This window comes from Aythya ferina, assembly GCF_964211825.1.
Source record: "Aythya ferina genome assembly, chromosome: Z".
In the NCBI taxonomy this organism is placed as follows: Eukaryota; Metazoa; Chordata; class Aves; order Anseriformes; family Anatidae; genus Aythya; species Aythya ferina.
Window position 1 is genome coordinate 42,847,621 of NC_140299.1, and position 25,133 is coordinate 42,872,753.

Below are 25,133 nucleotides of genomic sequence, written 5' to 3' on the forward strand. Positions count from 1 at the left end.
ATTAAGGACTTAAGATAAGGATTCATATGACCTTATGGAAATTCATATGCAGTTGACTAGTTATAAGGGAAAAATGTCATTTTTTTCTTGATAACTGTTTGTTCTTACCACAGAACAGGTTGACCTGCAAAAATGTGCCAAGCTAAAAAGAGATGTCATGGGCCACATTAAAAACCACTTAGTGACAAGGCATTATGGCTAGACTCATGGGAGTTTGTAGACAGGCTGATAAAAATCAGGGGTTAAATGTGCAGAAGAGGGCATAAATGAATGTAATATTGAATTTATGGTGTTCTCTCAGGTACTCATTTCTTCATCATGTCATTTTTTAGGTATTAGTGATGGTAACTGACCATATTGAGAAAACTTTTTGATTAAGGTTTTCAGGCAGCTGAAGAAATCTTAGAACTAAATAGATGAAAAATGAAACTGAAAAACTCTATCTGGAAATAATTTTGTAAAAATTTTTGTAACTGTTAAGATAGTTAACCAATGAAGCAACATCTTGGGTGTAATGGTAAAATCGTTTCTTCTTGCTTACTGCACTGTTCTAGAAGTTGCTGTAGTACACTGGCTAGAATATGAACTTGGTCCTGAGAGCTGAGCTGCTGACCATAATTTGCATTAACACTCAGTTGTTTCTTAATTAGGTCATATGCTTCCTTTGACAGATGCAGTGACTGCTTGGCTCTACCAAAACTAGTGTAACTTTTCTGTAGAAAGTAGTAAGTAGCAGCATGAGGTCCTTGAAAGCTGTACGAATTTAGACATGTTCTTTTTATTAATTGCCATTGACAGTTGTGGAGCCAAATGCTGTTGTAACCTTTGAAAATTTTAGCCAAAAGATTTGGTTTTGTGCTTGTTGAAGTCCCAGCTGTGCACTCCGAATATATGAGTTATTCCCTAGCTATTCTTCACAGTTCCACTATAACAAGGCCTCAGGCCACTGATTTGCACTGATTTTAAGGTAAATAGGTCCCCCTTTCTTAACGGAGGGTTTGTTCCTTCTGAAGCCTGACATGATACTTAGGGAGACTCATTGGACATAAATGAGCCTCTCCTGCTTGCCTCTGTTTTGGCCCATTGGTCTGGGGTGAGTGGAAGTAACTACTTATTCTAATCCAGTTACTTATTCCCTGGAATAAACTGTTATCAATTTTAATATGAAAACAGATTTTGTCTGTATGTATAGGTATACAATAGCCATAATACCTATACATAATGAAACACATAGATTTTATTGTACCCTTGCTATCCATCCATTAAACTCAACATTACAATTTTAAATCCTCAATAGCAAGTTCTGTTCTCCTATTTTTGAGAGATTGGAAAGCTTTGAATAGATATTAAAAAGAAAAAGGGCATGAGAAAAAACAAATACAATAGAGTGATCTTAAGAAGATCATTCAGATCATTCTTTTCTTAGAACACTTTCCGAGGAGTTTTACACTTAAACTTAGGACAGCACTCAATGAATTTGGAATTCAGGAACAAATTTCAGAGATGGTAAAAGGGAATGCTTTTGCATACAGTCCGGACAGTACACCTGTGAAACTCATTGCTCTAGAAAGCTATTAAGGCTAAGAACAGAGCAAACTTAAAAAAATAAATCAGATACTATCAGGGTTATTACTGATATCCAGAATTATAATAATTAATGCTATCAAAGTTTGAAAGAAATACTATGTTTCAAGCTTTGGGGCATAGGCTAATCTCTGTCTGACAGATATCAGGATGAGACTTGTGGGAAGATGATGTCATGTCTACCTTGTGTGGGCTGTTGTGGTACAGTCTAAATTCACTCTGCTGGCAGTATACAAAACCATTTGAACCTGTCGTGTGGTTGCTTGCATCGATTGCTATATACAAAGTCCTTTTAAATGTGCATCTATATTAACGTAAGTGATAGTCATCTAAAACACCATGTTTAGCCAAAGTAAGTTAGGAATAAGTGCAGCAAGGCTGAATATCTTTGTAGTATTGTAGGTGTCAAAATGCTACTAATTCTTATAAATGGTCTCACACTACTCTGAGTACACATACTGAGCATATGTATCTGTTAGGGAATATTATATCTTTTTGTATTCAGTTACTTGTAAATACAGATTTTGCTCCTTGGTCGCACTGCTTTACCGGCAAGTCCAATATATCACCTTTTTTAGATCTGAGGTCTTATGTTGCTGTCTGTTTTCTCTAAACAGAGCCACCTCTCTCAACTAATGTGTATTTGCCTGTGTAGTAGTCTGAGTGCCACCTGAAAAAAAGACAGAATGACATTGGTGAACAAAAGTTCACTGGCTCAAGATATGCTACTAACAGAAATGTATCCAAAGGCAATTCTTTTGTGTTTCCCCACCCTTTCATGACTGGAAAAGGAATAAAAGAAAACATATACAATTATGTGATTACACTATAAAATATAATACAATACAGTATTATTAATGTAATATATCTGTTATAGTCTTAATTTTTTTTTCTGTGTTGCTTTCTGCAAGATCCTGTAACTGGTTTTTAGCGTAAAAATAAGAATCTACAGAATAAAAAAAAATAAAATTATTTTTTAACCTTCTGGCAGGATTCAAGCATGATATAGCTGTCTTCCTCAGAGCTATAACATGAGCATGGTATGTGCAGACTTTTGGAAAGTGGGACCAAGAACCAGTACCAAAGGAATTCAATTTTTGTTGTCTATCCTGTGAATAACACAGCAGGACGAAGCTGTCTCAGAACTTAACAGCTATTAAAGCAGGGATCTAAGAGACCAAAGTTACCTTAATTTGCTTAAATGACAGGTTTCATGTGAAACAATGTGCTGTTACGAACCATGTAGGTTTCAACAGTGAAGCACTGATCTATCATGTAGACCTTGTCCCTAGTACTTGTGCCAGGAAGAAGGGAGAGTGATATCTGTCTGCATATCCAGGTCTGGCAAAAGCAATTGGAAAGGTTTTCAGAGGTGGTGTGAAACTTTATAAAGTAAATGATCTCATTACTTCTCTCCTTGTTCCTTAACCAGTGTAATTAATATCCAAATGTTCCCTAAGATTAGTTTTATTTCCTGCCCAACTAGTTGACAGACACTGCTGAGATTTGAATTCACAGCAGGCGAGAGCAGATGGCTACCTTTGCTGACAGATTACTGCATCAAGATGTACAAACTGTCCAGCTTTATCTCGATAAACTTCTACATATGATTTATAAAGTGAAAATAATAGAATAAATCCATGATGCCTATAATGAGAATCATATTACAGCTCTGCTTGAAGCACTAGAATTATCTAAACAGTTATCATGTACTCGTGCTGATCTTCAAATCTTATTAGGCAAGAAAGCATTGCCTGGAAAATGATTAGTCTTCTCTTTGCTATTAGTTCCTCTCATTTCATTTTTATTGAACTAATAAAACTTAAATAGAGATTTCCAATACATATAGCTTCTGTTGAACTTCTGGCAAATGTATTAAAGTGTTATAGTTCACACTAACAAGGTGGTTAGTTGTTTGTTTGGGGCTTTTTACATAAGTAAAGAGGGATATAAGTCCTTCTGTAAAGTTTCATACCTTCAAGTACATAATGCAAATTCTGTACTCTAACTTGTATATATATGTATTAAAAATAAACAAACAAACAAAAAATTGTTTCAGGAAAAGAAAATAGTTGCAGGATCATGCATACATATCCAGCATAGTAGATAAGCTAGGTTATTTGAGATCATAAATTGCAAGTAAAACTTGCACAGAACTGCTGATGAGAAATAGAATCATAGAATCATCAAGGTTTGAAAAGATCTCCAGGATCATCCATGGGCCAACCATCACCCTATCAATAAACCATGTCCCTAAGCACCACATCCAACCTTCCCTTAAACACCCCCAGGGATGGTGACTCCACCAGCTCCCTAGGCAACCTGTTCTAACAGCTTACTACTCTTTCTGAGGAGAAACGTCTCCTAATTTCCAACCTAAACCTCCCTTGGAGCAACTTGAATCCATTCCCTCTAGTCCTATCACTAATTACCTGTGAGAAGAGGCTGACCCCCAGCTCCCCACACCTTTCTTTCAGGTAGCTGTAGAGAGCCATAAAGCATCCCCTGATCCCCCTCTTCTCTGGACTAAACAACCTCAGTTCCCTCAGCTGCTCCTCATAGGACTTGTGTTCCAGGCTCTTCACCAGCTTAATTGCCCTTCTCTGGACATGCTCCAGGGCTTCAATGTCTTTCTTGTACTGAGAGGCCCAAAGCTGAATACAGTACTCGAGGTGTGACCTCACCAGAGCCGAGTACAGGGGGACGATCACTTCCCTGGTCCTGCTTGCTACACTGTCCCTGATACAAGCCATGGTGCTGTTGGCCTTCTTGGCCACCTGGGCACACTGCTTGCTCATGTTCAGACAAGTTATTGACCAATGCCCCCTGGTCCTTTTCCTCTGTTTAGCTTTCCAGCCACTCTGCCCCAAGTCTGTAGCGCTGCATAGGGTTGTTGTGACTAAAGTGCAGCACATAACCATGTTGAACCTCATCCCACTGGCTTCTGCCCATTGACCCATCCTGTCCAGGTCCCTCTGCAGGGCCTTTCTACCCTCCAGCATAAATTCATTATAAAAGAGGGCAAGGCTTTTTACAATACATAGCAGCTCCACCTGAAGCTGCAGAATTACTTAAGAAAGAATTAATATTTCTAGCATGCTGCATCATTATTTGCTTTGTTAAGAAATTTGATGTGTGGCCCTGTGTACTAGGTGTCTATTGGTATTCCTTACATTTTATTGAGGAGGGTCAGTCTATAATTCCTCGTGCATTTGGAAGCACTTATATATTTATTCTTCTGGAAGCTCACAGTGCTTTGGGTGCTAAAGACTGAGGTGCAGAGTGGTTTATAACTACGAGTTGGAGGGGTAGTCCTGCCTTCTGCAAAATTTGGGTTGTTTTCTGAGAGCAATAGCTAAGCCTACTGGCATGCCTTGGAAAGCAGCTCTGTGCAATAGCCAACCCTCTCTTCTGCCCTTTCTATCCTCTGTTTTGATATATTCAGTGCTTTGTTTCCCTCATTTTGTACTTGAAAATTTGTGTTTTGTGCTCTCTGTGAGCTGTGTCTCTGTGTGAGAGGAAGGACTCTTGTAATCTCTTGTGTGGTGCTGGGTATTTTCCCATTACAGTTGTGGAGAACAGTGAGAATACCACAGCGTCAGTTACTTTCTGGAAAATTAAGTTTTCTTTGCAACTGTAACAGAAACAGCTTAAATTTCCAGGTTTAAAGAATGAGGGGAAGGTTTTAGTGTTTTTTGTTTGTTTGTTTGTTTGTTTTTCTTTCTTTCTTTCTTTTTTTTTTTTTTTTTTAAGTTAAAAACTGAAGTTAGGATAAATTCTGTTTGCCCACCTGCAACAGTTGCCTGTATAATTAACTTAATGTGTTTTCATTTGCAGTAATGTTTTCTGAAGATGTGAAGCAGAGGTGGTGCAGAAAAGTGTTATAGCTGCTTAAAGATTATAGTTTACGAAGATGTTGTTTGTACTTTATAATTCAACAGTAACTGACCACAGTGAATATCTAATTTAGTGTTGTTTTGGCTTGTATTTATGCAGTTTCCTTAGAACTGATCAGTGTCTATTTCTGCCACATACAAATGCGTGTGTTTTTTGTTGTTGTTTTTTCTATCACAGACTTACCCTCAGCAAACTTAAGCAATTACAACATCACCGTGGTAGAAGGAAAGAGCATCACATTGTATTGTGATACTAGTGGAGGGCCGCCCCCTAATGTGTCCTGGGTGCTCACTAATCTTGTTTCAAACCATGAGGTAAGTTTCATATTCAAAGAGGTGATAATTCCTATACAGATATCTGCTGATGGATGGAATGAAGTTTGTGTCCACCTTTAGTTAACTTCTTATCAAAAAGATGAAATAGAAGATTGATTTTGGACTCTAATTTAATTCCCAGTTTCTTTCAATCCAGGGCAGCTGCTGCAGTGCTTTTGGAAAATGGCAAACACTTGTTAATTCAGATTTGTAAATGAGTGTGCAGTAATTTTTTGGGGTTAACATGGTGAATAAAGATACTGAAGCAAAAGTCCTTTCTCAGTATCACATATACCTATGCAGATAGAATATCTCTTACCTACCCAAGGCATGAAAAAAGCCTTAGGTTGTTAATTTGTTATATTTCCAAGCCAAAACCTGCATGTCCATATTAACTGTTGGTTGGACAATTTTGTTCATCAAAATTAATTGTTTTGTGTTTTATTTCACTTTTTTTTTTCAAGAAAACAAACTACAGAGAGTCAAGAAAGTTAAGGTGAGGGTTTTATTAAAAAGAATTTTTTTTTTTTTTTTTTTTTTTTTTTTTTTTAATGAAGTATGAAGTTTTTAGCTCAACATAGCGAAAGAGAGTGGGAATTTTGTTTTCTGAGAGTTTTGTGTTATATGTCCTTTCCTTGGACTGTATGCATAATGGAGATAGACAGTTCATTCTGATGGAGTTGTTGATAAGAAGAAGTTTTTAACCAGGTGCAGCTGCTGACCCCTTAAATTGCCATAATTTTCATGGTTCAAGGCCTTCTATTATTTACAGTTTCATGGCATTGGCTACCATGTATTCATGAGGGTGCAGACAACCTAAAGCTTTCTAGTCTGTAAAAAGTGTGGGATGTGTACTTCTAAAACTATTCCTGCAGTGTGAGAATGCCAGGACCTCTGGGGTGTCTTTACCTTTGTACTTTCTGCCCTGAGGTCGTTGTATTGGGCCGTATAGATAGGCTTTGATTACTGTGTCTCTCAGCTTCCATAAGAAAGAATTCTACAGAGCTCTAGTTTTATTTTTAAAACTTTTTCTAATCTGGAAAACTACCCAAAGGAACCAGTCATCTTAAAGAACAAGAAATTAAAACAGTTTGGGGAACTTATGCCAAGTTGTACTTTTTCTTTTTCTTCTTTTTCCTTTTTTTTAGTTATGAGCCAAAACAAATGTGGGATGCTGTTCAAAAAGTGAGATCACTTCATTTTTTAACCTTCCTATCTTTCAAATGCCGTGTTCAGTTTTCTTCAAGCTCTCCAGAAATACTCTGTCCTGGCATAACTTCATGTTTGAGATTTCGGAGGGTCTCATAATATAGGCTGGCTACAACCTTAGTTGTGGAGCACAGTAGTCTTTTCAGTAGCAGAAGAATGAGTGCTTTTTAAGCCTCATTCACAACTATCCTTCCCTTCTCCATGAGTGTTGTTTTTTTTGTTTCCTTTCTCTCACTTTCATATCTATATTTCTGACTCCCTTTTCTTCACCTCCTATGCTGCCTTTGCCTGCTTTTTCTCTCTTTCCCATTTTACAAAGGGAAATGTTAACAAAAGTTAAAACTATACTCTAGTCCTACATTTCACCATATGATTATTTTTTTATGCTGGTATATAAATTTGTTTATGTCAGTTAGATTTTTCTTGCTATAGATTTCAGCCCTGAATCCACTATTGAAGCCCTCTGCTCTGAATGCAGCTTTAAGTACTTCTCACCTCTGAGAGCTGCACGTAGAGAACAATGCAGTGGGCTTTTTGGCTTTTCCATACTGCCTGATTGATACCATACTGATTGATAACAGTGTCACACTAATATCAATGTCACACTGATATCAATGGGGCATTTAACTCAAGTGGGGTTTAGGTGGGACCTTGAGGTTCAAACTTTTGGTCCCGTATGCAGGAGTATCCCCATGTGTCCCCGTTGACTGCTGCTGAAGGTCACTGTGGTTTTACATGTGCAGGGTATTATCTTTTTGTCTACTGTGCAATACTGAAGCATGCATGTACCCTAAAAAATTATTTCAAAAGGAGTTTTTTAAAAAGAATACTAATTATTGTATGTTTTCTAAATATGTTTTGGTTCTTTTTCATTTTAAGAATGTAGTTTTGCATTTTATAAAAAATTCAAGTGTGGAAATAGTTATTTGGAGATCACATGAATGACCCGGTTTAAGAAAACACGGTCTTTAACAACTAGCTTTAACAACTAGCTTTGTTAGCTGTTCTGTTGTTGTTGTTGTTGTTTTGTTTTGTTTTTTTAATGATTCTGCCCTATTCTTTGTTTTTAAATGTTTTTATTATTTGTTTTTTAATTAATCTGCCCTATTCACTTTATGCAGTGTAGCACAGCTGCATATTTAATATGGCATTTAAGCTGTAAATGTGCCGTGAGCTTTCTAAGAATCACAAGAATCAAGAGTTCTAAGATTCATAATTCTTACCTTAATTAGCCTTAGTGCTCAAACACATAAAACATTACTTATAAAACAATGCTTATAAAACAGTAGCTTATAGGTATTAGAAGGGATGTAATTTCCCATAAATTGTTTACAAGAGGAAGAAGCTTTCAAGAAAAATTTGGCTTAAGGAGGGGGGAGAAGACACACAGTTGTCACAGTGCAGTAGAGCTCAGAAGGCAGCAGTGAAAGAGATATCATACTTAATAGCGAAGAGACAAAAAGCAATAAAGAAGGACTGAACAGAATATAGGGGGGGAGGAAAAACTCAAGTGGACCAGAGATGGACCATATAAATAGGTCATGAAATGGAAGAAAGGGATAAGGAAGGGTGTGGGTCAAGAAGACATTTTTCTAGAGGGGAAGTGTTTAGAAAAGACAGAAACTGAAAGGAACAGGACAGAGAAATGGACAAGTGCAGTGTTTGCAGCAGGACTACACTTTTGGAACTCCAACCACCAATGGTGCTGTCTTTTGTGTCTGTTGGATAAGGTGCCAAAGTAACGTTTTGATTAATTACAGACCAATGGAGCTAAAGGGAAGGGAAAACGAAAAATGCCATTAAGCTGTGGCCAATGATACCCTGCCTCTCTCTTGTTTCTTTAGGCTTCAGCTGACACATATGTTTTTCTGATCATTTGTAGAGTGACACAAGTAAGAATCCTGCTTCGCTAACCATAAAGAATGTCTCATCCATGGACAGCGGGCTGTGGATTTCATGTGTTGCAGAGAACATTGTGGGAGAGGACCAAGCCTCTGCTGAGCTCACGGTATTCTGTACGTACACAGGCCTCCATGCAGCTCATGAGGCCAAACTGCATTAGTTACAGCTATTTTGGGTACAAATATTTTGAGGGTGCACGGGTTGCAGAAACAGAAACACCTTTTAAGCATGTGAACTATCTACTGCTGTTAATAATGGGAATAGCTCAATCAGCAGTTGTTGAATTTATCTTCTGCTCTGAGTTCTGTAAAAAATACTTTTCCAAATGCTTTATCTTCCAGTTAGACCAACCTATAAGCAACGGTCTGAGAGCCAAAGTACTCAGTGGCACCGTCAGTGTGGGAAGGTTTGTAATGGTGTGCATATATGTACACACTATCTTAGGAATTCGGAAGTGTGAATGCATCAAAAGGGTCAGAGAGTTAATTATAAAGAGGCTACAAATATTAAAGGTTTTATTATCTAAATCAACAACTGGTTTGTTCCAAAAATAACACACTTGCAACATTTGTACTGCCAGATGTAAATTTATTTGTCATAGCTTTGAATAATGTACTTATTTGTCAGGGCCAAGGAAAGGGGAAGGGACATGTAGTATGGAGACAGTGCCTTCTAAGATTCCAGCCTGAATTCATTTTGTGTGAACAACGCAGCATGTTTTCACAAGTTGCAGTCCTCTGTTCAACTGAAGATGGGAACAGAACGCTTTGTAGATGGCAAACTTTTTTCAGCATGTGCTCATGACAGAGAAAACTAGAAAAAACACTATAGATGTACTTCAAATGGTTTGTAGGTTGAAATTGGATATGTAATAGCTATGGGAAGGAACATAAACTAGAAATGTTTGAACAGTGTAAATGAGATTCTGAGCTTGGCACTGTTATGAGTGATAAAAGGGAGTGTAACTAGATGAAATTGGATGCAGTTAAGAATAAATATCAAGGAAAATTTCCCAATAGTGAAATAATGGGCAAGGTGTTGGAATAGTCTCCTGAGGGAAACAGAACAAGTCTGTAAACTTGAGGCATTTAGCAGTTTTGAACAAATAATGAGAAAATGTATAGTAGAAAATGGTCCTTCTCTGTCAGAAGAATCCAGGGAATGAAGTCATCTGTTCTGGCTTTGATTCTGTGAAGAAAATCATCTGAAAGTTTGGATTCCTGGCTGAGGATATTTCCAGTACTGCTTGCTTTGGGCCAACTTTTAAATATTTTCAATACTGTTCTGTTCTTTCAGCACTCCTCTGCACCATTTTTTCAGCTAAAAGTAAAAAGTAAAGCTAAAATCACTCTCTCTCCCTTCTCAGTGATTCAGTAACTGAACTTCCCACACCTTGCAGGGTGTGGGATTTAAGTGGTGTTCAGTCTTCGTCTGAAACTGGTCTGTTTTGTTTCTTTCTGAATAATGGCTTAATTTCAGTTGTGAATGTAGTACCCAAGGCAGAGCCAGTGAGTGTACTGCGTGAGTGTCCTGCAAATAGGTATAATTCCTACAAGTAACATGCTTTTGCACTTTTGAATGAAAAATACTTCCCTGATAACTTGAAGGGCTGGGGAAAATGGCTTGTTCAGGATATTCTGATGTTCTTCACTCTTTTTTCCAATATAGTTGCACCAAATATCACATTTATTGAATCTCCAACCCCGGACCACCACTGGTGTATTCCATTCACTGTGAAAGGGAACCCTAAGCCCACATTGCAGTGGTTCTATGAAGGGGCTATACTGAATGAGTCTGAATACATCTGTACTAAAATACATGTTATCAATCAAAGTGAATACCATGGCTGCCTTCAGCTGGACAACCCTACACACCTGAATAATGGTGCTTATACCTTACTGGCAAAGAATGAGTATGGAGAAGATGAAAAACGGGTTGATGCTCATTTCATGTCAGTGCCTGGAGATGGTGAGTATAATTTACTTTTTTTTTTTCAGTGTTAGTTGTTACAAATTGATGGGATTGTGGAGACAATGCTCCTGGCCAGCTCAACAGTTTTTCAGAAAAAGTTTTATACGCTTTTTTTTTTTTTTTTTTTTTTTTCTGTCCTCTGAATGAGTGTCATCAAAATCAGGTTTAAAATATTGCTTTCCTTTAACATTTTCTTCTTGTTTATTGCTTCTCAAGGCAGGCCATGCTACTGCTCTCTAAATCTTTCCTTTAGGTAATCGTTCTCATGTCTGCTAAGGCAAGTGAAAGGTGGCTGCCTCTGAAATGTTTCCTCAAGCCTCAGTTCTGATTGGGAAAGCAAAGAGTGCCTGTTCAATCACTCCACAGGTTTCCTATACTATGTGTGAATGCAGCTAGGTAGTGTATCCAAGGACACGGGGATGCCTTCATTAGAACCTAGTGCCTTGTGGCAAAATCAGTGATGCAGTCCAGTGAGTCGATGATAATACCTTGTCTAGGACACCAGAGGGAGCTGGAGAGAAAACAGGTAATCCAGAAGTAGGGTGGTCAAAGTCTAAGGCCCTCTCAGGCATTCTGATGTCCAATTCCCATTCATTTCAGCTGATGTTGGGAATCTACATGCCTAGGAATATCCATGTTCAAGATAGTTGCTGTTAAATATCTGCATCTTCTACTCCAGAGGCTCTGCCTCAGCCATTCTCAGCCATATGAGAGCAGACTCAAGGTTGACTAACGCAGTGAACTGCAGGGACTCCTGTCAGTGACTGATGTTCACTGTGGTGTGGTAGTTCCCCATATCTTCAAAACTATACGTGAAGTGACTGTAAGGGTAAGAAGGCTTATATGCAAGTATATTGTTTTATGTGGAAAAACCTCTGAGTGCACCTTGCACAGCAAGAGTGGAAATACAGGCATGTTTTGGTGCAAATAATTGCACAATTGTATTTGAAATTATAAGCATATATCTACGTTTGTTTTTTTAATCACAGGATATAAAAAGCCTTTTTTCTGAAAGAGCAATGTGCATTGCCAATGCTATCTAAGAGAAAAAAAAAAAAAAAAAAAAAAAAAAAGCAAGCGACTATTTAAATTCTCCCTCCTGCATTGCAGGCTAGAGACAGTAAAAATATGGTCTCTCTTTAACATTTGCTCCTAACAGCTCAGTCTCCTATAGGGAGTAAGACGGCAGGTCTTTCTCTTTCCCACACTTAGAAAAAAAAGGTGAAGAGCTGATACAGCCAGGCTGTATTTACTCCTGCTGTCCTTAGCACTCCTCTCCTCTTTCTTCTCTGCAGTTCTTCCTTAAATAGACTCATTACAGGAACAAGCCATGATTTCAGATACTGGCATCCTCTGATACTGTGTTATAGCAGCTCAGCAATACAGTTCACCTCGTCCATGCAATGGAAGCTCTGCTACACTCTAGCTATTTAATATGAACCTGGCTTCATTTTCTCAGCAGAGTAACAATTTCCCTAATACATTTATAAGATTTTATCATTTTTTGTCTTTGATCCAAATTCCTCTTTCTGTTCTGTTTTTCTTTTACTCTTTTTGCCTTTACACTGAAAAATTTCCAGTTGTGGCCTTGTAAATCACTAAACAGAACAGAAGGCATCCTCCAAATAAGAAAGACAATGTTATTATTTGCTCTATTATTTTTAAATACATAAGGAATTTAGGTCTCATTTGTGCTGTATTCTTTAAGCATTTCCGAAGCTCTGTGGTGGATTAAGCTTCACAAAAACAGTATGGAGGAAACAGGACTACATACAGGCTGCATCAGTTCATGCATAGATGGCACCAAACCAGTCTTAAAAATTAACAACAGGGGAAATTGCTTATCTAGTTAGTCTTCTCAGTGTTGTTCTTATTAGTGGAGCTTTTTCATATAAGAATCATGGCACTGAGCTTTAGAATATTTCACAACATTTTTTTCTCTTCCTCTGAAGGTGACATAAAAACAAATGTTAAAAAAAACAAAACAAACAAACAAACAAACAAACAACAACAAAAAAAACCAGAACAGATTCCTCCATTATTATTATTATTATTATAATTATTGCTATTACTATTACTGTTACTATTAATATTACTATTTAGTATTATAATTTAAAACACTGATAAGATTCTTCTAAACACCTACATGTAAAAGACTTCTTCAGTGCTGTCTTTATTGTGTAGTTTCTTCTTTTGGCCCACATATTGTACAATGAAGCATAAAGATCAAGGTCCACACCCTGATATTATGTTCATTTCCATGCCTTCGTAACTGAATTAAATACCTGTCCTGATGTTTCATGGGGTGGGGTATCCTCACTAGGCTTTGAACTGATTCTCTGGTTATTACATCACTTATGAGCAAATGCACTGAATGTAAAAAAACAAAACAAAACAAAAAAACGTATATGTATATATATATAAGCCCTCACCCATAAGTTATACGTCTATCTAAATTACAACTAAGCCTGAACCATGTTCTGTCATCAGCAGAGTAATACTTACTTTCAAAGTTGCATCAAACATGATGACGAAGACAGAATTTGTGCTAAGTTATTCTCAACTTCCAGCAAGCTTCTTGTAGATATTTCTTTGCAGACACAAATGAGAGGAAAACATATTCGGATTGAGTTAATGGTATCATTGATAGCATCATAAAATAAAAGTCTCTTTTAGATGTTAAAGTCTAGAAGAAGAAATTTCAGATTCTGTGAGGTAGATTTTAAACTAGTTTTAATCTGCTAAAATTCTTGAATTCCAGTAAAGCTGTTCCGGCTGATGATAATATGCTTATTTGAGTTTACACTACAACAAACACTAGGCAAGAAACATGCAAGTTACATTCTGGGAGCTGTTCACAAAGTTGATCCAAAACAACTAATGAGTGCTGGAGAGATTTTTACCAATAATAATTAAATAAGCTCTGTCATCTACCAGACCTGTACTCTAAAATTCAGCTGAAGGAATTCAAGTCACACAGTGTATTGCAAAAGTAAAAGAAAATGTTAAATATGCTTTAAAAGTAGTATCTTGTTAATGTGGCATAACAACATGGGTCTGTTTTGAAAAATTATGTTTTTGGATTGAGTCTTTTGCTGCTGCTGCTTTATTTTGGAAATGTCAACTTTATAAAGAAAGAAGCAAGCAAATCAAGTTGATGTACTTTATAAAGATGAGTGAATAGGATAAGATTCTTAGTAGTTTATTTACACAGCAACCTGTTCTAACAGGGACCAAAACAACTACGCTGCTCTTTGTTTGCCTTAAAAAATAATTGCATGTAAACATGTAAAATTACTGTGGTGAAGTTTGATGTTAAAATAGCTTCAAGTGATGTTTTGGTGATTGAGTAGATATGCTTTTATGAAGACAATTCTAAATAGAAATTTGGGTTTGGTCCAAATTTTGAAAACCTGATTTTTACCACTTTATTTGAAGTGAAGTATTTAGATGTGCAAAAGGTATTTGACTGGAGTCAATGACTTCCTAGTCATGACTTCCCTGACAGGAATTAAGGGTTAAACTAGTTTGATGACTTTAGCCCATTCCAGTAAATAGTAACAAAAATGTTGCCATGTTATCAGGAAATAAAGGCCTGGGAGTTTTGCTGACGTTATTTTTGCTTCAGATTACAGAAAGTAAATTTGAAAAATCATCTTTCATCTGATGGATATTTTATAGTGGAAAAACTGAATCCATGAATGTTTATGCATTGGAAACCCTGGTCAGAAGTTGCTTGAGGACAGGCAGTAGTAGTACAGGCTGTTTTCACTTGTTACTTATTTCCGCAGATTGACAATTCCCATGGGGTCTATTAACCTATATCTCTGGATACTAGAATATCTTCAAATGCATTTAAAAGCAAACCTAATTATCTGCTGCCATTCTGCAGATAGTTTGCAACTCTTTGTTTCATATTTTCAGCACAGATTCTCAAGCTGTTGACATAAGCAGAAACAACTGTGTTCTGGTCATACTTGTCAGTGGCTTTATTCCAATATAATGCCACTGGTGTGTAATTACTACACAGCACTAGACTTATGCTTTTTGAAGTTTAATTTATCTTTAAAGGTTTTAACTATCTGCTAATTTTATTTCCAAAACAACAAAAAGAAAGGGTAGATATAAGGAAAAGATAGTTAGGAGCCTACTAGATAAACTATGCTATGCTATAAATACATTATAAACCAAGATGAATGAGTATGTTGAAATATAATGCCTGGTATCATTCAGGGTGTGTATAGTCTAATGTCATGCTAATTTCAGTGGGCGTTCCGTGCATTACACTCACATATGTGCTCAGCCTTATGTATGTGTGATAATTAGAAAAAGCTGCAAATTGGAACTAGTAAAATTTAGAAAAGTGTAGACTAGATGTGTCCATTTGCCTCTGTAAAGGCTGGCTTATAGGAGACTCTTCTGGTACAAAGAACTCTGTGGTTCATCTGTGCAGCTGCTTTCTTGGAAGCATCCTTTCACAGAGTGAATGAGATTGGACTGTGTAGGTCAATATATACCTCTATACCTCTAGCCCTTAACTTGACAGCTCACAGTGTTGTAGCTGTAAACCACTTTGCTCTTGCAGTGCTTAAATTGCAAAAATTTTTGTCCAGGTAAAAGTCACTGATGATAACTCCCACTGAAGTCTGCTTAAGGTCAAGGTGAATTTATCATTGATTCTCAACAAGAATAGTTATTGTTGCACTTTTTTCAGATACACATTAACAGCAGAGAGTACATGAAACCAAGTGCTAACTTGGGATAGCTGTAAAATAAGTGGAAATGTAATCTGATTAACAGGTAGTGTATATTGATGTTGCTTTGTGTTTGTGTAGGTACTGATAAATGCTATTACAAATAACATGTCAACCCTTAAAAAAATCCTAAAGAAAGTCTTATTCTTTCAGTATTTACAATCTATTTACAAAGGCTTTTTCTTTCTTTCTTTCTTTCTTTTTTTTTTTCTTTTTTTTTTTATTTTTTTTTTTTTTATTTTCTCCATGTACAGGTAGTGGCCCAATTGTGGATCCAGACGTTTATGGTATATATTTGATTTTCTTTTTCTTTTCTTTTAATGATAGAAATGAAGGAACTCAAACCACTAAAAGATTGAATGTCAGGCTCAATTAAACTGAATGGCACATGTTACAATACAATTCTAAAGGTACTTTGTGTTGTTGGTTCTTCTCCTGCCTTATACTATTTAAGATCGGTAAGGGCAATGTGATGCTTTCCTTACCCTGCTGTTTTGGATTCACATTAGGAGAGGCATAAATCCACTCCTATGAATGGTTGCAATTGGTTCTGTGGGATGACAGTAGTCTGATGTAACTCACAGGCATGAGATTTTGTGAACCTTTCAGAGGCTTTTTTTGGAGGAAAGGAAGTTCATGAGTTCTCCTTATATAACGTAATTTATTTTTTCAGGAATGTTTTCATACTTGTTTAGTTTCCAAAAATGTACCCCTAAATCCCAGTTAGAAATGAGGTTGGTACACATAAGTTTTCCTGTAGGCAATTTATTTTTCTCTGTCCTCTCATTTGTACCTTCCCTTAATCTCTCTTACATAAGCAAAGCATCAGCTCAGTGATATCTGAGTGAGTGCCAGAAGATTTGATGACATGGTGTTCACATTAGTTTTTAGTTAGACAAAATATTTTAGGCTGCACCTAGTAGAAGCCAGCATGCACTAGAATAGACGCTATTAACAACAAAACAACCAGCTAGTTTTACGTAGTACTTCTGGTGAGCATGAAAAGTCCATCCTAACCGACATACCCCAATACCCTTTAGGCTCCAGCAGAAGCTTGAACCTTCTTTGGAGTACTTTCATTTGGGTGAAATGGCCCATAAGTCAAGTTTTCTTTAAGCTGATTTAAATGTTATTGCTTTGATTCCATTCCATGTCATTAAACTTTAGCAAATGTGCAATAGAAGCATCATTTTGGCTTTAAGTGCTTAGAAATACTAAAGCACAGCTTCCCCTCCCTCTCTTTTCAAATTATTACTTTTAAGGGGGATGGAGGTTGCAGAAGGTGATGATGGTTTGCACGATTTCTTAATTCTATTGTATTGTATAAGCATATATACATATGTACATGAAGCTTTTGATTCTGAGCTGTTTGCCAAGATCCTGGTGCATGTGTATGGCTTTAACCATGTGAGCGCTGTGCTTCAAGTGACTTTGGTACGTTCTGTGGAACTGTGTGCACAAAGTTGTGCAAGTGAATCACAATCAGCAAGATCTCATCCTGATGGAAGCAGTATTCCTTGTTATTTCTGGCTTTTCTTCCTATTTTTTGAAATTGCTGTCTTTGATCTTTGCTTCAGTGACTCAGTGCTTGCTTTGAGAAACACTTTCCAGAGTGTTTCCCTAAATTATTCCAAATTCACAAGTCCAGTTGGTGAGATGAATATATGAGACAGGCTGGAAAGCAGAGAAGCTCTTTCACTTCTGTGTAAAACCACAGCCTGCACAGCTGAAAGGGGGACCCTCTGGGATTAGCTCCCCCTGGAGACCCAGCCTTTTCCACGACTCCTCTTCAGACCACTTGATCTCTGTGCTAATGTTTACCCGCAACTCAGATATGTTGAAGGGAGGTTTAAAGGCGACCCACTCCCCAGCTGTCCCTTGGGTCTTGACCCTTCTGTGTCTTGCACTCCCTGTGAGGTGGTTTCCAAAGGCTTCCCATTAAGTGTTTTAAAAATACTGTGGGAAACAGAAGAACTGGGGAGGCAGCAGAAGTCTGCATGATGTTATGTTCATTGGGGGGGCTCCCTGCACGTGGAGCCTCACCTGCTCTTGGCATGCTCACTGGTCCCTCGTGACTGAAAAAGGCAAGGAGGAGAGGCCGGTGTGGTCCTGTGCAGGAATTACTGGTGGAGACAGAGCAACCTGCCCAGGGTTGTGCAGGAAACCAAATGCAGAGCCAGATTCCTTGGCTGCTAGTTCATGTTTCCATGCCACCCTGCTTCTTGTAATGTGGTCATGAACATGACAGAGATATCGTGTCCTGTAGCACTTAGCCCCCAGGAGGACTGTGCACAATGATGCCCCAGCGTTTATTGCGGTGCTCTCATCTGTATCCCAGCTGCTTTGCACCTTGTTTTTAAAGCAGCTGCAGGATACTATCCAGCTCAAGATGTGCTTTACCTCAACAGGCACAGCTGTAGGTAACTGCATAAGGTGCTAGGCATCAGGGAATCTGGCCCTGAAGCAATACAAGTCCCAGATAGTGTGAGTCAAGAGGCGTGACCCTGTCTGTATCAGAATGCTATGTGTCTATAGCATGATTGCATAATAAAGTGAACAAGAATTTGTTTAATTCAGAATTGCCTGGTTTTGGCTGGATGGCTGTTGTGCATGTTTTCCTTGCCTGGCTTACCCATTTCAAGAGGCTTTGAAAATCTGGCGCTCATTCAAATGTAAATGTTTCACAGTTATACGGTGGGAAATGGCAATGCAACACCAATGTACCGAAGTGACCTACTTTTTCTCTTGCCCATTTTAATATAAAACTGCATTCAGAGGACTCACAAGCCAGACATGAAATACTCTGCATAGTTCTCATTAGTCCTTCAGGGTATGCTTCCTAGTAGCTTAGTACAGATGTGGATGTAAACAGAATTGCAAAGAACAACTGCTTTTGCTCTCCACTATTTACAGGTAAATTTAAGAGAAAAAAAAAAAAATCCCTCTAGAAACTTTGTACTACAGAGAGCAATAAAGGTTCTCAATATGTTTTGTTTATTGGTCTTATAAAGCTACTGTAAATAGGGTTGGTCAAAACTCTCAGTGAGTGTTTAGTGAAGGTAACTGTAAAGGAAACCCAGTCTTGTAGGCTGAGATACTTGTTATAAACTGGGTTCTGCACTAGTGAAGAGCTTATGTGCTGCTTACAAATGAACAAGTTTCTTCTTTTGCTCTGGTAAAACCTGTAGTCAGAGTATTGGCTGGTCTGCACAGCACTCTGCCTCAGTGTCCAGGCTGGTTGTGCAGGTGAATCATTTGGGTAGCGTTTATGCTGCCTGGAGTAAGGAATGCTGTTTGCTTTTCATTACTATTTTGACCTAGCTGCATAGGAAGCTATAGGTATAGAGATACAAAGCTGAGTTGGAGAGTTCAAATGGTAAAAGACCAGGAAATTAAATTTTGTTTCCCACGAAAGCTCTGTATGTATTTTGGCTTGAAAAAAAATCCTGTCCTTCGGCATGTGTAGTATAGAGCCAGAACAGAGCTGATTAGACAACCTGACTGTACACTGGTGGCAGAGGTAGCTGTGTGGGTTCATATACCAAAAATCTCCAGCCTGCTGAGTGGTTTGCAAAAGAAAATGTGTTTGTGCATGCATGAAGATCAAAAACCTGGTGCAGCTTGTTGCTAGCGTTGCCAGCTGAGCTCTCCAAAATGGCCTTGGGAGCTAGAGAAGGTGAATTCTACCAAGGTGCAGCCTTCCCTCCCTCCCTCCCTCCCCTTTCTAAGTAGCAAGGGTTAGTGCCTCTGTGGTTAGCAAGAGCTATGCCTTTGCATTTTGCTTTTTCATATTTATGGCTACAGTTTCATCTGTAGGCTTATGGCATTGTTTTTAATCAAAATGTGCAAAGAAATACAGGATTAATTGCTAATTTAAATTACAATGCTAGAGGTGCATGAGTAATAGATGCAGTTATTACCCTTATTTGTTTCTTTGATCTGCACACATTACAGTCATAAAACTGAAACATGTATATTTTCAGATGTAATCATAAAATACATTCAGTTTTTATTTTAATGTATGTATCTCTAAGTTCATATGCATAGTATTTAATTCTTTTTATCTCATTTGAATAAATTTGACAAAAAAAATCATGGACTGTAAATATGTTTCATTTTAAAATAATTATAAATAATTAAAGCCCGTTCATTCTTTTGATGGAGTAGTCCCAGATTCACCCTGTAGACTGGTCAGTAGGATTATTTTGATAAATCAAATTTCTTCAGACTATCTCAGGCATGTTACTTTTTAAAGTTTTACCTTTATGACCTTGTCATGCTAAACTTTAACTCCTATGCACACAACAGTATTTTAAAATTATTTTTAAACTAAGAAAAACAGCGATTTCACATTTTAGAGTAATAAGCCGGATAAAAAGCCATATGCTAAATTCACCTCAGCTAAACAAAAGTCCCCAAGCTATTTTCTAAGACAGTCCTATATTTGGCTGAATATAAGGCTAGAGAAGTTCAGTGTAGAGGGCAGTCTTTCATTTTTAATGGGAAGTCAGAAACACATAAAAATAGCTTTATGGATGGAGTTCTTATTAACTCTAGGTTTTCCAATAGACAGAGAGATTATGGTGTAGATTGATTCTCTGTTAAGCTGCAGAGAGAAGCAGCTTCTGTTGTCAAGTCTCTCAGTCACAACACATTTGTTTAAAATTACCTGTCACAGAGATCCCCCACCTAGTGTACCAAGTACAAGAGCAATTATGTGCTGTTTTCAAAGAGTCCCAAGAGGTGTTGCTGACCTTACTGTGCTACAGAGCAGAAATAATAAGACAACCGTTTCCCTTCTGAGGTTACGAAATTATAAAAGCAATCTTTTTTTTTTTTTTTTCTTTTTCTTTTTTTTTTTTTTCTAAGAGTATGAAACCACACCTAATGATCTTGGAGACACCACAAATAACAGTAATCAAATCACTTCTACGGATGTTTCCAACAAAGAGAATGAAGATAGCATCACTGTAAGTATATACATTGTTTCCTGATCTGTAATCTTGGCAGACTTTCTGACTATGCAACTAATGAAACTGCAGAGATTGTAATGGGACCCTAAGCTACTAGAACACTGGAGCTATTACCACGTTGTGATCAAAACAGGGAAAAAAAAAAAGGGAAAAATTAGAGCAATGTACCCGACTCCTACCCTTCCATTGTCCCATTTTTTGAAAGAGAGAATCCCTTCTCAGATCAAGTAAAATAGCTACTTAATTGGTTTTGTGTTTTTCTGAACAACTAACTGTAATTTTTTAGGCCAAGACTCTGTTTCTAATTTTAGGCAAGGAGAGCAACTCTTTATTTACAAAACAAAGGCATCCAAGGTAATTTAAAGATTGTTTGAATTCCAGTCCTGAAGTCAGCTGCTCCTAACAGAGAGGCTGTGTTGTAACAAACTTTCAGACTCTTTACCTATGCTTCTAAAACGTGTTTTTGTCTAGTGCTTTGATCATGTGCAGGAGAACTTCAGCATAGGTAGCTAAACTGGTGGGTCTCCTCCTTTGCTGCCTTGCTTCTCACGCTGAGCTGAATTGCTGGAAACTGGCATTGAGAGGCTAGCCTGGTTAATATTGCTGCCCCCCAGCTTCAGTGCCCTGGCACAGCAGCAGGCAATGCATGCAGGGCGTTATGAACACAGGCTGAGAGCTAGGGAGGAGAGGGAAAGAAGGCATTCAGGAAGCATTCCTCTGTGGGGGAGGAATCAGAGGAAACCCGACCAGCGTCTCCTTCCAGTGTTGATGGCTGGGGGGTGAGAATTCCTGAGAGGGCAGTGGATGGGTTCCTAAAGCTCCTGTCTTGTCCTGTTCCTGTCTATTAAATGCCATAACACTGACAAGCCTCAGTCCCCCATCTCGAGGATCCCGGCCACTCTTATCTTCCCTGATAACAGAATAATTGAATGGCTGAGGATGAAAGGGACCTCTGGAAATTTTCAGCTCCTCTTCCCCACCTGACTCAAAGTGGGGTCAGCTAAATCAAGGCAAGTTTCACAGGGCTGTGTCCAGTCTGGTTTTTAGTATCTCCAGGGATGGAGGCTCCACAGCTACTCTGGGCAACCTGTGCCAGTGTCTGACAACCCTCACAGTAAAAAAGTTTTTTCTGATGCACTTTCCTTACATGCTTTCCTGTAACATGCCACTCTGTTGGAAGGGAAAGAGGAGATGTACATTCCCTCTCTGCCTTGAACATGTAGGATGTTGAAATGTGATTCTCAGAGGTGTCTGCATCTCTGTTCTCTGTAGGATAGAAGGAAGGAAGAAACTTCAAGAAGTGGCTGTTTTCACTACTCTTTGATCTGGGTGCAAATGTTTCCTGGTTGAAATGAATTTCTTTACCAAACTGATTTAATCTGAATTAAATGTCTCATTTAATGTTTTTAATTTATTTAATGTTATCTTAAATGTTTTATTGGAAAACAGATAATGAGAACAATATAAACGCATCTATTTGTGTACTCTTTTTTAGGTATATGTTGTGGTGGGAATTGCAGCACTGGTGTGCACTGGCTTAGTAATAATGCTTATTATTCTGAAGTTTGGAAGACACTCTAAGTTTGGAATGAAAGGTAAGCAGGGTTGCTTTTTATGTCTTAAATATATCATGATTTTTGCGGGTTGAACAAACTTCTACATTAGGCTTCTGCACCAAGAGCATTTCAGATAACCAGATAAAGAGCCATCACAGTTAGTGTTTCATTTATTCATCAGGTAAGTAAGGGCAGAGACAAATGTAGATGGGAATACAGAATTTTGGATCAAGTTCTTCTGTGCGTCTGTTTTTTTTTTTTTCTCTTATGACAAATCCAATTTCTTTCCCTCCTGCTTGCACAGCCCCGTGGGACACGTCCTGGAGTAAAATACTCCCTGAGTGTAGTGTGTTGTTCAGTATAGGGCGAAATAAGATAGGAACTTAAAATTTATTTTGATATGAATTAGATTACAAATATTTGATGAGAATCTATGCTGTACATCAGAGGTACTTCAGACCATACTTCAAATGTTGCTTTAGGGTGATAGATGCAAGGAAAATGATAGCAAGAGTGGAAGGTGCAATTGCAGTGCTTCCTGTCTTACTGGCACATTCTGACAGATGCATTTTCTTGAGCTTCTGTGCATATCTTGGTAAGTGGCTGCAGGAGAGAGTGGCAAGTGTATATGTCCCTTTTGGGAAGGGGTTATCATACTGCATAATCTGTAAGTTTGACTTCGGTAGGTTTTTAGTTGCAAAATTGTCTATCTAGCTCATATTTTATTAAGGGTATGCTTTTGGGATAATGACTACATAAATTTCTGAAAGGGCAGCAACCTCATGCACAGAGTTTATTTATTCTCTAAATATGACTAATGATGGTTACCAACAGCACTGGTACAAGATCACAGTTCACATACAGTCCTTCAAAAACTAATCACAGGCGTGGTATGTCTGGTAGTGGTGAGCTACAAATAACTTAAATGTTTCATTAGAAAGGAATGACCTTCAGTTGTGCCTGATGTGAACCTCAAACTTATCCAAAGTTTGCATTCATATGTGAGCATTCAAGTATGGATCTATCCATAGTCCAAAGTCCCAGAAACACTTTCTTGATTTATCACCATTAGAATTGAATTATTGAATTGATACTAAAGCAATATTTAAAACATGAGATTAGAACACCACATCAATATATAAGACCTAAACTAATAATAAAATATTACCTGCTTTGAAAAGTCTGCAGCATAAATATATATTGATAATTAATAAATGAAGGTAAACAATCTAGGGTGTATGAGCATGAGTGAAATAAAGCAAAATAAAGTAACATTTCTTGTAAGTTCTGAATACCAGGATCAGGTCAGCTACCCATGAACTCTCTGAGTCACATGCCTTTGAATTAAGTGACAGCAAAATTAGTCCCAATTTAGCATATAGAGATTATTTTATAACTGAAGTTTAATAAACACTCTTAGTAAGGAAGTAGGAGAGAATAAAAATCCATGTTGCCTTGGAAAATATCTATAAAACATGATTAAAAAATCTTGTCAAATATTTCCCAAAATGTGAATGAATATTTTGCATTCATAAGAAGGAAATTCCTGAGTTGCCTTCAGGAGGAGATGCAGAAAAGGCAGTGTTTCATTTTTCTGTTGTCTTGTGAAAATACAATATGGTCACCTCAGACACCCTCTCATTAAATATCTCCCCACCCTTCTTCAGAAACTACTTTAGAAAACAAAACAAAACAAAACAAAAACCTGATCACTCAGTAAATGGAGAACTCAAACTGGCACTCGGTGTTTCTCGCATAACCATGTACATGACAAGAAGGAAAAAACGTCCCACTGAAAATCAGAAAAAGAAGTGTGCAAATAGGCATCAATGCTGTATGTCCAGTAGGAAATATCTTTATGTAAGGAATGAAATTTTCATCCCTTTTGGGTTCATGGCAGGCACCTGCTTTGTCTTGAAGACTTTGTTATATGCCTCATATTTTTTAATGCTAGTTTATCCTGTCTTTTGCATGGGGATTATCTATCCCATACTTGGACTGTGTCCTGGCTGAGTAATTCTGTTGCTTACAGAGCTTGAAAATGGTTGCAGTTTGGGACTAACAGCATTTAGTGTCCCCAGAAATAAATGTAGAGCAGATGGTTGTTGTTTGAGCTATGCTCTGTAAGCACTGGCTGTACCTGGAAGAGTCCAGTTTATGTGACAGGGAGCACCATGTCCTCTGGAGGCTTCCAGTACATTGGCTGTACCAATCAGTTTCTTACCAAGAGAAGTTAAAGAGCTGTGTGGAAATAACTTACCCTCTCTTTGGCTTCATTTTTTATATCTAAGTTAAGATGACAGTTTGGGATACATTCATTCCTAAGCTGTAGTAGTGGAGTGCTTTTACAGATAAAAATGACAAGCAAGTCAGCTCACTCATTCCCCACCAGTAAAAAAACTAAAATATTTTGTTTGTGGTGTTCTGGACTCTAGCTGGCATCGGGTAGCACCATATGAGGCAATTATTTTAACATTTGTCTTGCTCCTTTTCACTTGTCTTTTAGAGCTTGTTGAAATAGCATGTTCTGGTGATTGACTTCAGGAACAGTATCAGTATACAGCTGGTCTGCGAGCTGTGCACAAACAGACCTAAAATAGGGTTAGTATGAATAAAGATACTGTTCTGTGGATAAGCTCTCATGGTGTGCTAGACTTTCAGATAGCATTGCAAAATTCATTGGAGTAACTGGTGAAACCCATTCTATCTTTTGCTCTACCTGTGTATATTTTAATCACTTTTAATATGGGGTCTGTTAACGGCTTTGTGTGAAAAAATCCTTTTGGTTTCTTCGATTTGGAGGTGAGGTTCTTAGACTCTTGCAAGGTGCAGCAGCATAAATGGTGAATTCTTCCGTTAATTTCTTAAGTGTATTCATTAAGATTTGTGGGTTGCTCTTACGAAACACCTTGGCTTGCTTGCCTGCTGGAGGATATGAAAGTGCATATAGTAGTTCACTGAAGACATCTCTTA

The 25,133-nt window shown here is 37.8% G+C and overlaps 1 protein-coding gene across 5 annotated transcripts in view; it reads left to right on the forward strand.

The window, feature by feature from the left end:
* Nucleotides 1-25,133, forward strand: part of NTRK2 (neurotrophic receptor tyrosine kinase 2) — a 204,189-nt gene that overhangs the window by 36,672 nt on the left and 142,384 nt on the right. For 3 of the 5 annotated variants that reach the window (XM_084505477.1, XM_084505479.1, XM_084505481.1), the window contains exons 6-11: nucleotides 5,659-5,795; nucleotides 8,887-9,019; nucleotides 10,575-10,874; nucleotides 15,886-15,918; nucleotides 20,501-20,601; nucleotides 22,100-22,199. In XM_084505477.1, the coding sequence (XP_084361603.1) occupies nucleotides 5,659-5,795; nucleotides 8,887-9,019; nucleotides 10,575-10,874; nucleotides 15,886-15,918; nucleotides 20,501-20,601; nucleotides 22,100-22,199 (804 nt within the window). The remainder of the gene's footprint in view (nucleotides 1-5,658; nucleotides 5,796-8,886; nucleotides 9,020-10,574; nucleotides 10,875-15,885; nucleotides 15,919-20,500; nucleotides 20,602-22,099; nucleotides 22,200-25,133) is intronic. The other 2 variants (XM_084505478.1, XM_084505480.1) reach the window with 1 other exon arrangement.